The sequence below is a fragment of the Cuculus canorus genome, chromosome 25, assembly GCF_017976375.1.
Source record: "Cuculus canorus isolate bCucCan1 chromosome 25, bCucCan1.pri, whole genome shotgun sequence".
In the NCBI taxonomy this organism is placed as follows: domain Eukaryota; kingdom Metazoa; phylum Chordata; class Aves; order Cuculiformes; family Cuculidae; genus Cuculus; species Cuculus canorus.
Window position 1 is genome coordinate 1,197,842 of NC_071425.1, and position 15,003 is coordinate 1,212,844.

The following is a 15,003-nucleotide window of genomic DNA, read 5'->3' on the forward strand; positions in this document are numbered from 1 at the left end:
GGGATGGAGGGATAGAGGGATGGAGGGAGGAATGAATGGATGGAGGGATGCAGGCAAGGACACAGGGATTGACGGAGGGATGGAGGACCAGAAGGATGCAGGGAGGGATGCCGGGGGGGGATGCACGGGAGCAGCCGTGGGGAGGTTGGGGACAGCATGGGGGTGTGGGGGGACGCGGTGCAGCCCCCCCAGATGGTGTGGCCCCCTGTGCCGGCTCTGCTGGCCTGGCAGCTAATTGAGCGCAGTGGCTGTCAGCGAGGTAATTAAAGGGGAGCGGGAGCACCCGGGCGGCCTGGAACAGATGGAGGGGCCCCTAATTGGTAATTAAATTCCTCCCTGGCAGGTGAGGCCGAGCAGCAGCCGGGCACCCCCCGGCAGAGAGAGGGGGAGGCAGAGGCGGCCCCGGAGCCACCACCATGGGGGTCCCCATCCCCAGCCCTTTGTCTGCTGCTTTCTGGGGCAAATCAGCCCCCAGAGCCCCGGGAGCCCCCTCCTGCAGCTGGTGACAGCCGGGGGGGGACAGGGACCCACAGGGGACCCCAGCATTTGGGGGGACCCTTGCCCTGGACCATAGGTCCTCTCCGTCCCTGTGTCCTCCTGGTCCCCTCCATCCCCACATCCCCCTGGTCCATGCAACCAGGATGCCCCGAGCCCCATTCCATGGGGCCAGGACCCCTCTAAGTGAACTCTATGGGACCAGCATTCCCCCCCAAGCCAGATCCTATGAGGCCAGAAGACCCCCAACTGCATCCCATGAGACCAGGATCCATCCCAGATAGATTCTATGGGGCCAGGACCTCCCTTGCCCCATGGCGATGGGGTCCCCTGTACCCCAAAACTGGATCTCATGGGTCCATGATGCCCCACAACCAGATTCTATAGGTCCAGACCCCCCTGCTTCATGGGGACGGGGTCTCCTGTGTCCCATAACCAGATCCCAGGTCCATGATGCCCTACAACTGGATCCTATGGGTCCAGACACCCCCCCCCACTTCACGGAATGGGGTCTCCTGTGCCCCACAACTGGATCTCATGGGTGGGAGGGGGTGGACCCACATAAGCATCAACCCATCAGCATCTGCCCTATGCCAGGGGGTGGGACAACAGGGATACGGTGACCAATGGCCCATTGGGGGAGTGGCCAATGGGTGACATCACTTGGGTGTGTCTGACCCCACCCAGCAGATGCTGGGAGACAGCCCAGTCTGTCCCAGTATAGCCCAGTAAAGGCGAGGGGGCGTCTGGGGGCGGGGGTGATTAATGGTGGCCATCGCTCACTGTCCAGCGGGGGGGGTGGGGGCCCCCCCTGTGCGGCGATAACGAGCGGCAGGAATAATGAGCGGTGTCACTCCACTTTTCATCCTGATGGGAAAGTCATTACGGGCGTCACCGCCGGCGACAACCGGTCATGAATCAACCGCTCTGCTATGAAATTAAAATCGAATCGCACACCCCCCTGCCCGCAGCCCCCCCTTCCCCAACGGCCACCCCAAGGACGGGGGTCCCTGCATCCTGGGGGGTGCCCCAGGGCCCAGAGCAGGGGATTTAGGGGTTCCTCTACCCCATGAAGTCCAGAAGGATCGGTGGGAGAGGGGTTTTGGGTTTATTCAGTCCCCCCTCCCCAACGACCCTCCAAGGATGGGGTCCCTGCATCCCACGGGGCACCCCAGAGCCCCCACCTCAGGAACAGACCCAGAATGGGGGAATGAGGGGCTCCCTTCTCCCCTCAAAGTACAAAGTGATGGGTGGGAGAGAGAGAGAGGGGCTTCATTTATTCAGCAACATTTACCCCCCTCAACAGGGCCACAGCCACATTCGAAACACCCCCGGGCTGGGATCAGGGGGGCCTGGGGAGCAGGAACCCACCGTGCCCTCTCCGGGGGGTCACAGCGAGATCCCCATCAGGTTGACCGGCCGCCCGCTGTAGCGCTTGGAGATGTCGGCCTCGATCTGCAAGACAAAGCGGTGGCATCAGGGGGTGGGGGACAGCAGTGGGGGCCGGGCAGGGTCCACCTCCCCCCTCTCACCAGCTTCTGGAGCTCCTTGGTCTTCTCCAGCAGGCGGTCGAGCTTGGGCTCCAAGGCCCCCTGCTCGGCCAGGGCCTCCAGGCGCTTCTGGCTCATGGCCTCCTTCTTGGCCAGCAGCAGCTCCGCCTGCTTCAGCTTCTGCCGGAGCAGCTCGCTCACGCGGTCCACGTACCTGTGTGGGGAGACCCAGGCTCCCCATCACCCCATTGCCCACCAACCCCACCCCATCTGCTCCAGATCTGCCCAGCACCCCCAACGCCCTGTTGGAGGGGATCCAGACCCCCCATTACTCCCATTGTCCACCATCCTCATCCCATCTCCCGCTCCAGATCTGCCCCACAGCCCTACCCCCCCAATATGGGGAGACCCAGATCCTCTGTGACACCCCATTCTCATCCCATCTTCTGCTCTGGATCTGCCCCGTGGCCCCCCCTTGACCTGACCCCTTGTTTGGGGACAGCCAGAACCCCTGTGACCCCCATCACTCCCTTTCTTGCTCTGGATCTGCCCCACATCCCGATCCCTGTTGGGAGAGATCCAGACTCACCATCACCATTACTGTGCACCATCCCCACCCCATCTCCTGCTCCGGATCTGCCCCGCAGACCCCCCCCACAAGCTCTGCCCCCTCATTTCGTGTCCCCCACGCGAGCACCTGGGGGAGGCGAGGATCATGAAGAGGTGCTGCATGCTGCGGGTGCAGAGCTGGCCCAGCAGCGCGCGGGCGCTGCCCAGGAGGGAGCCCAGGCGGGCGCTGCTCTGGCCCTGCAGCGCGGCGGGCGCCAGCTGGAACTGGCTCACGGCCACGATGTCGGCCTCCTCCTCCATCTCCGCCAGGCGCTGGGACAGGAACAGCTCCAGCTGCAGGGACAGGGAGAGGGGATGCTGTGGAACTGCCACCCCTTAGCATCGCGGAACGGTTTGGGTTGGAAGGGACATCAAAGGCCATCCTGTTCAACCCCTGCCATGGGCAGGGACACTTCCCACTGGATCAGGGGCTCCAAACCCCATCCAACCTGGCCTGGAACCCCTCCAGGGATGGGGCACCACCACTGCTCTGGGCAACCTGTTCCAGGGCCTCCCCACCCTCACAAGAAGACATTTCTCCCTAAGATCTCATCTCAATCTCCCCTCTTTCAGCTCAAAACCATTCCCCCCCATCCTATCCCTGCACTCCCTGATCCAGAGCACCTCCCCAGCTTTCCCGGAGCCCCTTTCGGCACCAGAAGCTGCTCTAAGGTCTCCCCACAGCCATCTCTTCTCCAGGCTGAAGAACCCCAACTCTCCCAGCCTCTCCTTGTACAGAGCTGCTCCCGTGTCGGTCTCACCTCCATGAGCTCATCGATGAACTGGTTCCGAGTCTCGGTGTTTTCCAGGAGCGTCAGAGCCTCAGAGCCGCAGGCAACACCCTCAGGCACTGCGGGACGAGCAGGGGGTGAGCAGGGAAGGGATCTCCACAGCTCGGACAGGCTGGTTGTACCCCCCACCCCACCCCGTCCCACACACGGTGCTCAGCCTCCCCCCACGGCACCGTTTCGGGGAGCCCCCATGCGCAGCCAGGGTGCTGGGGATGAAGGGAGGGGTAAAGGCAGGGTGGGTGCTGTGTGGCACCCGGTGGGACCCCCGTGCCCCCTCGCAGCCGTGCTCACCCTCGGTGCCAGCCTCCAGCACCGCGATCTGCACCTCCTCGCTTTCCCCATCTCCCCAGTTGATGCCGCCACTCTGCCGAGAAAGAAAGGGAGCCCTGTGAGACGGGGGGGCCCGGGACACCCCCAGGTCCCCATCCCAGCCCTGGAGCAGGGCCAGACCCCAGGATAACACAGCCCCGCGTCACGGCACCTGGGGATCGGGCTCCAGCGTGATCCCCCAGTCGATGCCCTCGCCCTGGGCTCCGTCACCCGCGCTGGTCGGCTCCAGCGTGAAGTCTCCCCAGTCAATCTGCGAGGAGAAGGATGAGACCCCCTCAAGTGCCGGGGGCTGCAGTCTCCCCAACACTCAGCAGCGCTGGCTGGGGCTCCCCGAGCACCGCGGGCTCCAGCTGGTACGTACCGTGTCCTCCTTCGGTGGCTCCGGTACCTCCTCCGCCGCCGGCCGCTCCACCCGCAGGGGCTGCAGCCCCGTCCTCCACTCGTAGACGGTGGTGTTGCCTCTCTTCCCCACGTGCCGCAGCAGGGGCACCACCAGCTCTGCGGAACTGGCGGCCAGCACGGGGACATGGGTGCCAGGCACAAATCGGGGACACCCCAGCACCCCCAGTCCCACAAGGGAACCCGCTGCCAGCCCAGCGCGGAGAAGAGAATTGGGATCAATCCCTGCCCACTCACCTCTCGCAGACGAACTCCACGCAGGCCTGGTACAGCTCGATGGCCTCGGAGAGCGCGCCGGCTCCTGCCGCGATCTCGGACAGCAGTGAGGGCAGGTCCTTCACCAAGGCCAACAGCTCCTGGCGCACGTTGTCACCCTGGGGACAGGGCAGGGACGTGTCAGGGTGAGGAGATGAGGAGTCAAACACCACCGGGGCAGCTTCACCCTCTGCCACGGAGCCGGAGGTGGACAGGGAAGGGGATGAGGGGCTGTAGGGTCACCCTGCGCTCCCTGCTCTTCCCGCGGGTAAGGTGGGCACAGGGGACATCCTCGGCAACACACAGCCCTGGCTTGAGCCCAGCTGAGGTCAAATCAAGAACCAGAGAAGAGTTTAGGTCGGAAAGGACCTTTAAGATCATCGAGTCCAACTGTAAACCCAGTACTGACAACTCCACCGCTAATCCCTGTTCCTCAGCACCACAGCTATGGGTATTTTGAACGCCTCGAGGCACGGGGACTCCACCGCTGCCTGGGGCAGCCTCTGCCAGTGCCTGAGAACCCTTTCCATGAAGAAGTTTTTCCCAATATCCAATCTAAACCTCCCCTGGCACAACATGAAGCCATATCCTCTCATCCTATTGCAGAAGAACCCAACTCCCATCTCACCGCAACCTCCTTTCCAGGAGCTGCAGAGCGCGATGAGGTCTCCTTTCAGCCTCCTCTTCCCCACACTAAACAGCCCCAGGGCCCTCAGCTGCTTCTCTTGTTCTCCAGCCCCTTTCCCAGCTCCGTCCTCTTCTCTGGACGCACTCCAACCCCTCAATGTCCTTCTTGGAGTGAGGGGCCCAGAACTGAACCCCGGATTCAAGGTGCGGTCCCCCCAGCACCGAGCACAGGGGGACGGATCCCTTCGCTACCCCCACCGGCCACACCATTCCCGACGCCAGAGCTGCTCTGGGGAGGGAGGTGGCACCGCAGGGACTCACGGTGATGCCGTACTGCTTGCAGGAGGTGAAGAAGCGCTCCCGCAGCTCGGCTGCTCCCAGCTGACATTCCTCCTCGCGGCGGGTGAAGTCCTGCTGGGCCTGCTGGCAGCGGCTGATCTGCTTCCGAAGCGAAGGGATCTCGTAGCTGATGCTGCGCACCAGGAGGCTGGCGAGCTCGGCTGCAAGGGTTAAAGGAGCACTAAGAAGCTGTGCCAGCCCCTCACGAGGCCCTTGGGTGGCCCGGGACACCTCGCTGATGTCCCAACCACACGGCAGAGCCAGCTCAGGGCTCCCACTCCGCGGCATCCATCACATCCTGCCCCTTTTGCTGCCCATGCCATCCCAGTTTGGAGGCTGAAAGCCGCCCACCGCCAGCCCCGAGGGCTCTCCAGAGCCTGCCCGCAGCCAGAGGTTCCTTACCCAGGTACGTGTTCTCCTTCTCGTAGAGGGAGACGATCTCCTGCCAGTCCTGGGGAGGAGGAGGCAGAGGGTGAGGGGGGCTGCAAACCCGCCAGCCGCCCCCAGGCCTGTGCTCACCTTCATGCGCTGGGACGAGTAGCGCCCAAAGAGGTTCTTGGTGGAAGCCTCAGTGCCTTTGAGGATCTCCACAATCCTCAGGCAGTGGAAGTAGTGCAGGTCTGTGGTGGACGGAGGGACGGCATCACCAGGTGCTGCCAGGTGCCACCTTCCCCAGCTCAGCCCAGGTCTCCAAATCATTGAATCATGGAATGGTTTGGGTGGGAAGGGATCTCAAAGCCCATCCAGTCCCAACCCCTGCCATGGGCAGGGACACCTCCCACTGGATCAGGGGCTCCAAACCCCATCCAACCTGGCCTGGAACCCCTCCAGGGATGGGGCAGCCACCACTGCTCTGGGCACCCTGGGCCAGGGCCTCCCCACTCTCACAGGAGAACATTTCTCCCCAAGATCTCATCTCAATCTCCACTCTTGCAGCTCCAAACTGTTCCCTCTTGTCCTCTCCCTGCACCCCCTGATCCAGAGCCCCTCCCCAGCTTTCCTGGAGCCCCTTTCAGCACTGGAAGCTGCTCTAAGGCCCCTCAGAGCCATCTCTTCTCCAGGGTGAACAACCCCAACTCTCCCAGCCTGTCCATGCCACCAACTCCCTGTTTCCTGGCCAGTCCCAAACCGAACCCTTGGGAACCGGCTCCCGGTGCGATGCCCACCCTGGTGCCGTGTCCCAATCCCACGCTGCACTCACAGGCCCCCGCCAGCAGCTGCTTGATCTCCTCGTTCTCGGGCATGTCTCGGATAGCCACATCGATCTTCTGGCGGATGGCGAGGACCTGGCTCTGCCATTTCAGGTTGCAGTGCCTCCTGTCCACCAGCCAGTCTGGGAGCGGGGAGGGGAACAGGGGGCTCAGCTGGGAGAGGTCCCTGCTCTGCTCCCGCGGGGAAGCAGGGAGCAGAGGCGCTGGCAGAGCAGCTCTCGGGACATGGGCTGCTGCATGGTGGGGTGACAGACCCCCCCCTGGGGAGGGAGAACACGAGGGATCGGTGCCACCTGCCCCCCCCCCCCCCACCCCAAACCCTGGGGGGGCTCCTGCATGAGGGAGATGGAGCCAGGGGTGCCGTACCCAGGAGCTTGCTGGTCTGGATGTCGATGGGCACGTTCTGGTAGTCCCGGGGAGAGACCTGCGGGGGGGCGAGGGGTGATGGGCACGGGTCCTGCTTGTCCCCTGTTCCCTTGTGCCTGAGCTCCTTCCCCACTCCTCCCGACTCTGGTTCTGTCCCTGTCCCCACTACCCCCCCGGCCCTCGTCTTCAATCCCCATCCCCACATCCCCATCCCCACTCCCCACATCTCCATCCCTGCTCCCCCCAGCCCCTTCCCCACTCTTCTGGGACCCTTCCCCGACCCCCCTGTCCCTGTCCCCACTCCCCTTGACCACACCTCATCCTTGATCCCCATCCCCACTCCCCAAATCCCCATTCCTGCTTCCCAAATGCCCTTCTCTGCTCCCCAAATCCCCTCCCGTGCTCCCCAAATCCCCTCCCCTGCTCCTCAAACCCCCATCCCTGCTCTCCCCAGCTCTGCCCCTGTCCCCATTCCCCCCGCCCGGGCTCCACCATCGATCCCTGTGCCCTCTCCCCTCTCTCCCCGCCCTCCTGCGCACCTCCATGCCTCCTCCCAACGCTCCACTTCCGCCTTCCCGCCCGGCCCCGCCTCAGCCAATCGCAGGCGCCGGCGGGTGCCCTTTCAGCCAATCACAGTGCACGCGGCGCCAGAAGCCCCGCCCCCCGCCCATCCGCAGCAGCGGCGCGCGCGCCCATTGGCCAAGAGGGGAGGGGGCGGGGCCGCGCGGGCCAATGGGAGCGGAGGGAGGGGAGGGGGAGCCCCGAGGAGATCCCAAATCCCTCGGGGTTCCCCGGCTGCCCCCAAAGGGGATCCCAAATCCCTCGGGGATCCCCGGCTGCCCCCCAAGCAGATCCCAAATCCCTTTGGGGGGTCTCTGATTGCCCCCAAAGCAGATCCCCCATCCCTCAGGGATTCCCAGCTGCCCCCAAGCAGATCCCTTGGGGATCCCCAGTCACCCCAAGAGGAGATCCCAGTTCCCTCAGGGATTCCCAGCTGCCCCCAGGGCAGATCCCAGATCCGTTGGGGCTCCCTAATTGTCCCCCAAAGCAGATCCCACATCCCTCAGGGTTTCCCAGTTGCCCCCAAAGCGGATCCCAGATCCTTCGGGGATTCCCATCTGTCCCCAAGCAGATCCTTTGGGGATCCCCAGTCACCCCAAGAGGAGATCCCAGCTCCCTCAGGGATTCCCAGCTGCCCCCAGGGCAGATCCCAGATCCATTGGGGGTCTGGAGGGGCTGTGGCACAGAGCCAGGATCCCTCTGGGATCCCAGATCCCTCGGGGACCCCCGGGGCACCCCCGGCCGCCCTCCTCCTCCTGTGTCCCTCGTGGCATCCCCACATCCCCCCCGGGGCTCGGGGACAGCCCGGGGACAGCTGGGAGGCAGGAACCGGTCTGGCCGCCTGGACACTGGTTTCGGTCAACCCTGATGGTTTCGGCAAACCCCGCCAAAAGCCGGAGCCGGGCTCCCACCGGCCCCCCCGGACCCCCGTGCCATGGGCCGCCCACGGCCAAGGCAGTGACCCGACCCGGTGTCACCAGGGCCAGCAGCCAGAGGAGCCATGGGCTACCTGGAGCAGCTATGGGCCACCTGGAGCAGCCATGGGCTACCTGGAGCAGCCACGGGCCACCTGGAGCAACCACAGGCCAGCAGCCAGAGGAGCCATGGGCCACCTGGAGCAGCCATGGGCCACCTGGAGCAGCCACGGGCCACCTGGAGCAGCCATGGGCTACCTGGAGCAGCCACGGGCCACCTGGAGCAACCACAGGCCAGCAGCCAGAGGAGCCATGGGCTACCTGGAGCAGCCATGGGCCAGCAGCTGGAGGAGCCATGGGCTACCTGGAGCAGCCATGGGCCAGCAGGCGGAGGAGCCAAGGACTACCTGGAGCAGCCAGGGGCCAGCAGCTGGAGGAGCCACGGGCTACCTGGAGCAGCCATGGGCTACCTGGAGCAACCACGGGCCAGCAGCCAGACTAGCCACGGGCCAGCACATGGATCAGCCGTGGGCCAGCAGCCAGACTAGCCATGGGCCAGCACATGGATCAGCCGCGGGCCAGCAGCCAGACTAGCCATGGGCCAGCACATGGATCAGCCGCGGGCCAGCAGCCAGACTAGCCATGGGCCAGCACATGGATCAGCTGTGGGCCAGCAGCCAGACTAGCCATGGGCCAACACATGGACCAGCCATGGGCCAGCAGCTGGAGTAGCCATGGGCCAGCACATGGATCAGCCGCGGGCCAGCAGCCGCTGTCAGGGTGCAGCTCTGGGATCCCCCGTCATGAATATTCAGGCGGTCGCTGGCCCGGCCCCGCTGTTTGCTCAGCAGGAGGGGTTGGGTGCCGGTTCACCTTGACGGGGCGGCGGCGGCGGGCACACACCCGCCCGGCAGCCGGGACCCTCGCAGCGCGGGCGAGGGAGGCGCAGGTAGGGGTGCTGGCGGTGGGGAGCGGGACCTGGGACCCCCTGCCAGCCGCGGTCACGGCACCACCAGGGATCGGCGATGGGTCCCACCCGGATCTGGCACGAGGAGGGCGCAGGTGGAGGGTACGGATTGTGGGGGACACAACAATCCGGCCCAGGGGGTACCGGTGGGCTTCCGTCGGGTGGTGCCCCCAGTGTCGGTGTCCTTGTCCTCCTGTCCCAGCACCTGACAGCGATGCCGAAGGCTCCATCCGGGAGGAAGCGGGCAGGGGTCCGGCCACGGCTGAGCGCCCGTGCTGGCTCTGGGATGGAGCACTGGGAATCCCCTCCCTGCCCGCTGCCAGGGAAGCGTTCTGCTCCAGAGCCGCCTTCCCTGCCCTGGAGCCACGCTCAGTGCCGGAGCCTTCCGGGGTTGCCAGAGCCTTCCTGGCAGTGGCCGGGACCCCACTAGTGCTGGGCAAGAGAACCCCAGTCCTGGGGTGCAGCAGGCGGTGACCCCAGCACCTCCCCAGTTCCCACCTGCGTCCCAGTTCCTGTTCCTGTTTGCTCCCTGGGCTCCCTGCCCGGCTACTGGCGGCTGATTTGGCAGCTCCCGGCGGTGCCAGCGGCCTTTCCGCCAGGATCGGCAATGCCCACGCCACCGAGCATCCCCTCCCGGTCCCTCCTGCACACGGAGCCCCGCTGGTACCTGCCATGAGCATCCTGGTAGAGACGGTGGGAAAGTGCCAGAGCCGCCTTTGGCAAACACGGCACTGCCGGATCAGCAGCTGTGTCCCTCGTCCATCCCTGTCAGCTCTGGGATGGCAGGGACGAGGGACCCCACCTCCATTCCAGGTCCGACGGCGATGGCCGACAGCCACGGCTGGTGGAAGCTGACGTTCCTGCGGAAGCGCCGCTCGGTGCCCGCGGTGCTGTACGAGAGCCCCGACAGCCACGCTGACGCTGCCGGCGAGAGCCAGGAGGGACCGGGCGAGGAGGGGCTGCCCGGCTTTGCCGCCCGCCTGGAGAAGATCGTGGACAAGAGCAGCAAGGGCAAACACGTCAAGGTGTCCAACTCGGGGCGCTTCAAGGAGAAGAAGAAAGTGCGGGCGACGCTGGCCGAGAACCCCAACCTCTGTGCCGCCGGCGAGCGGGAGGAGAAATGACCCCAGCCCATCATCGCCCACCGGCTGTCCAGGCTGGCTCGGATCCATCCCTCCTTGAGATGCTGGACACGGGGCTTTGGAAGGAGAAAGGACTCGCACTGGAGTTTACTTCAGGAAGAAGCAGGATCCTGTTTAGACGTAGCCTCCAGGGGCAGAGGGCGAAGCAGAACGCTGAGCCGGGTGCATCCTGTGCCCCCTGAGGCTGATATGGGTTCGTCCTGGGATGAGGATGCTCGCCCCAACCTGGTCGCTGGCCATGGACCACTGGATCCCATCGTTCATCCAACCCCCTTGATGCTGGGGACCCCCCGCTTGTCTCCCAGGCCCACGGGGCTGTGTGGCCGCAGGCAGAGCCGCCAACGCTGTGTCCTTGCCGGCAGTCACCCCCAACCGGGGGACGCAACGCTCCCTGCCCCGAATGAATGACCCCACAGGAAAAGTCCCCCTCCGAGCTGCCACCATGGGGGCCGTGGAGGGCTCGGGGCTTCCCAGGAGGAGCCAAATTCCCACTGGAGTCACCCCCTGCTCCTGGAAGGGGAGAGCCAAGCACGGAGCACGGTGCCAGCGCCGATACCGGGGCAGCGACCGCGACCAATCTCACAGCCCTGGAGTTCGTTGGCATTGTTGGAAGCTGAGCCTTCAGCCGGCTGATAATTAACTCTTGTTAATAAACCAGGTCTGGAAGCGAAGGCAGCGCAGGGGCGTGGGTCCCTTCTGGCATTCCAGTGGGAAGCGGTGCCCGCTGCCGGCACAGGGCATTCCGGAGCCCGCGGAGGACGGGGACACACAGAGGTGGCTGTCGCGGCGCCCCGGTGCCCTCGCTGCGGAGCAGGGTGCGGCCGTGCCTGCAGTCAACAGGAGCAGCCACTTCCCAGCTAACAAAAAAGCCGGATGGTGCCAAGCGCCGGAGTCCAACCCCGGCACAAACCCAGCGCCAGAGCAGCCCGGGCCCCCGCTGGCCCCCGCCTCCGCTCTGTTTGCTCTGCCCGCCGCCTGCTCTTTGTCCCGCACTGGCAGCCGGAGGGATCCTGCCCAAGCGGGAAGGGAGGGAGCGGGGAGGAAGAGAGAGAGCCCTCGGCACGCAGCCAGCGCCCGTTGGCTCGTCGGAGCCCGTCATGGTGGTATCGGGGCTCCCACCAGGATGGGTAGAAAACATGGCTGCGCTGCCGACCCCCAGCCCCTGCCTCGCGCTGTCCCCTCGAGGTGACACCATCCCCTCCTGTCCCACCGTGGTGGCAACGAGCAAGCTGGGAGGGACCAAAGCCACCAAGCGAGCCTGCGACAGCGGCACGAGGTGTGTGACACCCCCAGATCCCCCCATCCCGGGGCTGAATCCCCCAGCGCAGGGCTCTGCCCAGCCTGGCACCGCCGGGAACCCACCGGGAGCCCCCAGCTGCACCGATCCTGCCCAAGAGCAAACACGGAGGCAGGGAGAGCGAAGGTTATCGCGGCCCAGGAGCGCGAGGGCTGCCAGAGCCTCTGCCAAGTGCATGGGTTGGGATCTCCGGCTGCTCCGAGGCTCGGCCTCGCGCGGGTGAACATTAACCCAACCTCACCACACGGCTCCGCGCCCATCTGGCTTTATTTTATCCAGGCTGGGGGGGACAGAGCAGAGCCAGGCTGTGCCCCCTGAAACACGCAGGCTGAGGGTTGGGGTCCCACAGCCCCGGGGGGCGCTGGCGGCAGCACCGGTGACACCACGGTGATGTTAAAGCCACAATTTAATAAGTTATTGCAGGAAGAGGGGACATTAAAGCCACAATTGACGAAGTCGCTGCACAGACAGCGCACAGTTCAAACGCACATGTGAGGCACAGGGTAGGACACAGGCTGGGGGGGCACTGGGGTCGTTTCTTGGTCCCTCCACAATCATTAGCGTGATTAATTAGCCACCAGCAGCATCGGCAGTGATTGCTCCCCACATGCTCCAGGGGATGGGAATGCTCTCTGGGACCCCCCCTGCGGCTCTCGCCTTCCCCAGAAGAGGTGAAGGGAGAGAGGGGGTCTCTGGGGCTGGATTGGAGCCCCCCAACACCCCCACAGCTTCCGGGGCAGAGCGGGATGAGGTGGGGGACGGGGAGCGGGTTTGGCATCACGGAGCGAGGCGCTCGAAGACCCACTCACCCTCTCCCCGGTGCGTCAGGGCTCCCAGGGCGGCCGAGCCGTCCCGCACGCGGCGGAAGACGATGCGATCGTGCAGGCGGTTGGTTTGGCCCTGCCAGAATTCCATGACCTCTGGCTCCAGGATGTAGCCTCCCCTGGCATGGAAACATGAGGATTTAGGGGATCCTACTGGTGGGGAGCCCCCTGCCCGCAGCCCCCGCGCCTCACCAGTACGCCGGCTTCGGCACTGGAGTCTCCCGGTAGCGTTCCTCCAGCTCTGCGTTCTTCTTCCTGAGATACTGTGGGGAAGTGGAAGATGGGGAATTCAAGGCTGGCTGGGAGAGCCTTGGTCCTCCCGGTGACACCCTGGTTCTCCCGGTGCCATCCCGGTTCTCCCGGTGCCGTGGCAAAAGGGCCAGCCGCTCACCTCCTGGTCAGGGATGACGGTGCTCTGCTGGCTGACCACAGCCCCGATCTGGCTGCCCTTGGGGCGCGAGTGGAAGTACCGCAGCGATTCCTCCTCCGGCAGCCGCTTCACCGAGCCCTCAATCCGTACCTGGGCAGCAGCACCGGGTGCCGAGGGGCTGCGGTGGCTCCCAAGTGGGGAACCCCTCTGCCCCCCTGACTCTACCCCCCAAAAACATGGGTGCACCCATTCCCATATCCTCCTGGGGACTGGGAGTGCAATCCCCACCCCAATGTGAGCTCCAAAATCCCATTCCAAAGGGGGGGACACCGTGCCCAGGGCCTGACTGTGTCCCCCACCCCAATGTGAGCCCCAAAATCCCATTCCAAAGTGGGGGGGACACTGTGCCCAGGGCCTGACTGTGCCCCCCACCCCCATGTGAACCCCAAGATCCCACCCCGAGGTGGAGGACACTGTGCCAAGCCCTGATTGTGCTCTATCTACTCCCCCCGGCTCTCAAGCATCCCATCCTAATGGGGGGCATCACTCCTCATCCCAACCTGAGCCCCAACATCCCACCCTGAGGGGGAAAGCGGGGTGCCAGGGCCCTGACTGCGCTCCCTCGGCCCCCCCAGTCCTCACCTGCCGGTTGAGGGGCTCCCAGTAAAAGACGAGCGAGGCGAAGGGGTTGGCGTCCTGAGAAGCAAAGCAGAGCCGAGCCTTGACCCGATCCGGGGTGGCTCCGCTCCTCCGAGACCCTCAGCCCCAGCGGAAAGGGATTGGAAAGCTGTGTCCCCCCACTTAGGGACACCCCAAACCCCCATCCCTCACCAGCTCCTTCCCCTTACGGCTCTCGAAGTTGGTGAAGAAGCGGAAGCCGTCCTGCCCGAAGCCCTTGAGCAGTACCATGCGGGCCGAGGGCTTCGCGTCCCTGCGGCGGGAGAGGGAGGAGGTGACCGGGGTGTGTGTGTGTGTCCCCCACCTCAGCGCCACGTGTGTCCCCCCCCGGTGTCCCCTCCCAGCCTCACCTGGTGCAGGTGGCCAAGCACATGGCGTTGGCCTCCCAGATGGCCTCGCAGCTCACGGCCTCCTCGAACCACGCGCCGAACTGCTGGATGGGGTTGCGGGAAGCCAAGTGCTGCTCCTCGAAGGCCTGAGGACACGGGGGGGGGCACAGCCTCAGCCTTTGGGGACACTGGGGGGGCACAGCAGGCCCCAGGGGTGAGCCCAGCCCTGGGGGCGCCACGCGGAGGGGGGACACCCTACGACTTGGGGACAGTTTGCGGGGGGGGTCACCCCAGTTCTAGGACAAAGCCAGCAAGTAGGGGGGGAGGGGTGTCGCCTCAGTTTCTGGGGGTCCCCCTGGACCTTGTGGGGGTGTCACCCCCGTTCCAGGGTCACTCAGCATGGAGGGGGTATCACCCTTGGCCTTGGGGACATCTTGGGGGGGGGGGTTACCCCAGTTCCAGGGCAAAGCCAGCAATGGGGCGGGGTCACCCTGGGGGGGGGTCACCCCAAATTCAGAGCACAATTACTAAGGGAGGGGTCACCCTGGGCCTTGGGGACAGCTTGGTGGGGGTCACCCCAGTTCCAGGCCAAAGCCAGCAATGGGGGGGGGGGGTCACCCCAAATTCAGAGGCACAATTACCGCGGGGGTGGTGGTCACCCTGGGCCTTGGGAACACCTTGGGGGGGCACACCGCGTTCCCAGGACACAGCCTCGCACCCCCCTCTCCCTTTAACACCCCCTCCCTCCCCGTGGCCCCCGTCCGCACCTCCTCGTCCCCCCGGTAGCTCTTCCGCATGGCCCCCAGCTCCATCACGGCCGCACGGGACCCCCCCTTCAAAGTCCCGCGTGGTCCCGCCCGAGGGGGCGTGGCTGTGTCTGACCACTCCCTCTATGTATCACTCAGCCAATACAACGTGTCCGCTCCCATGAGGCCACGCCCGCTAAGGGGGCGTAGTCAGAGTTAAACGCGCATCCTGTCAGCCAATAGGAAACAGTGCAGAGCGCCCC

At 65.3% G+C, this 15,003-nt stretch overlaps 3 protein-coding genes across 3 annotated transcripts; 1 reads left to right on the top strand and 2 right to left on the bottom strand.

Moving 5' to 3' along the window:
• Positions 1-1,734: 1,734 nt before the first annotated feature.
• CDK5RAP3 (CDK5 regulatory subunit associated protein 3) lies at positions 1,735-7,530 on the bottom strand. The gene is made up of 14 exons (XM_054088446.1): positions 7,452-7,530; positions 6,913-6,970; positions 6,537-6,668; positions 5,855-5,955; positions 5,738-5,786; positions 5,318-5,496; positions 4,352-4,488; positions 4,077-4,221; positions 3,862-3,965; positions 3,677-3,747; positions 3,356-3,444; positions 2,683-2,888; positions 2,028-2,199; positions 1,735-1,950 (listed from the first exon to the last, which is right to left on the bottom strand). Exons 1-14 carry the CDS (start codon positions 7,455-7,457, stop codon positions 1,885-1,887), a joined length of 1,515 nt encoding a protein of 504 aa, XP_053944421.1. The 5' UTR covers positions 7,458-7,530; the 3' UTR covers positions 1,735-1,884.
• Positions 7,531-9,123: 1,593 nt separating this feature from the next.
• On the top strand, positions 9,124-10,902 carry PRR15L (proline rich 15 like). Its single transcript, XM_054088526.1, has 2 exons — positions 9,124-9,336; positions 10,168-10,902. The coding sequence occupies exon 2, from the start codon at positions 10,179-10,181 to the stop codon at positions 10,476-10,478; it is 300 nt and encodes a 99-aa protein (XP_053944501.1). The 5' UTR covers positions 9,124-9,336; positions 10,168-10,178; the 3' UTR covers positions 10,479-10,902.
• Positions 10,903-12,185: 1,283 nt separating this feature from the next.
• Positions 12,186-14,865, bottom strand: PNPO (pyridoxamine 5'-phosphate oxidase). The gene is made up of 7 exons (XM_054088530.1): positions 14,762-14,865; positions 14,016-14,140; positions 13,819-13,918; positions 13,630-13,683; positions 13,009-13,137; positions 12,810-12,880; positions 12,186-12,736 (listed from the first exon to the last, which is right to left on the bottom strand). The coding sequence occupies exons 1-7, from the start codon at positions 14,804-14,806 to the stop codon at positions 12,571-12,573; spliced, it is 690 nt and encodes a 229-aa protein (XP_053944505.1). The 5' UTR covers positions 14,807-14,865; the 3' UTR covers positions 12,186-12,570.
• Positions 14,866-15,003: the final 138 nt, after the last annotated feature.

Excerpts from the sequence above, each read along its gene's own strand:
- CDK5RAP3 (XM_054088446.1), bottom strand. Across the intron at positions 5,956-6,536 it reads GCAGCTGCTGGCGGGGGCCT|ACCTGCACTACTTCCACTGC; the intron begins GTGAGTGCAGCG and ends CGTCCACCACAG. Across the intron at positions 4,222-4,351 it reads GTGGAGTTCGTCTGCGAGAG|TTCCGCAGAGCTGGTGGTGC; the intron begins GTGAGTGGGCAG and ends GCTGGCCGCCAG.
- PRR15L (XM_054088526.1), top strand. The coding sequence starts at position 10,179 with ATGGCCGACAGCCACGGCTGGTGGAAGCTGACGTTCCTGCGGAAGCGC.
- PNPO (XM_054088530.1), bottom strand. The coding sequence starts at position 14,806 with ATGGAGCTGGGGGCCATGCGGAAGAGCTACCGGGGGGACGAGGAG. Across the intron at positions 14,141-14,761 it reads GCTACCGGGGGGACGAGGAG|GCCTTCGAGGAGCAGCACTT; the intron begins GTGCGGACGGGG and ends CCGTGTCCTCAG. Across the intron at positions 13,919-14,015 it reads TGCTTGGCCACCTGCACCAG|GGACGCGAAGCCCTCGGCCC; the intron begins GTGAGGCTGGGA and ends CTCCCGCCGCAG.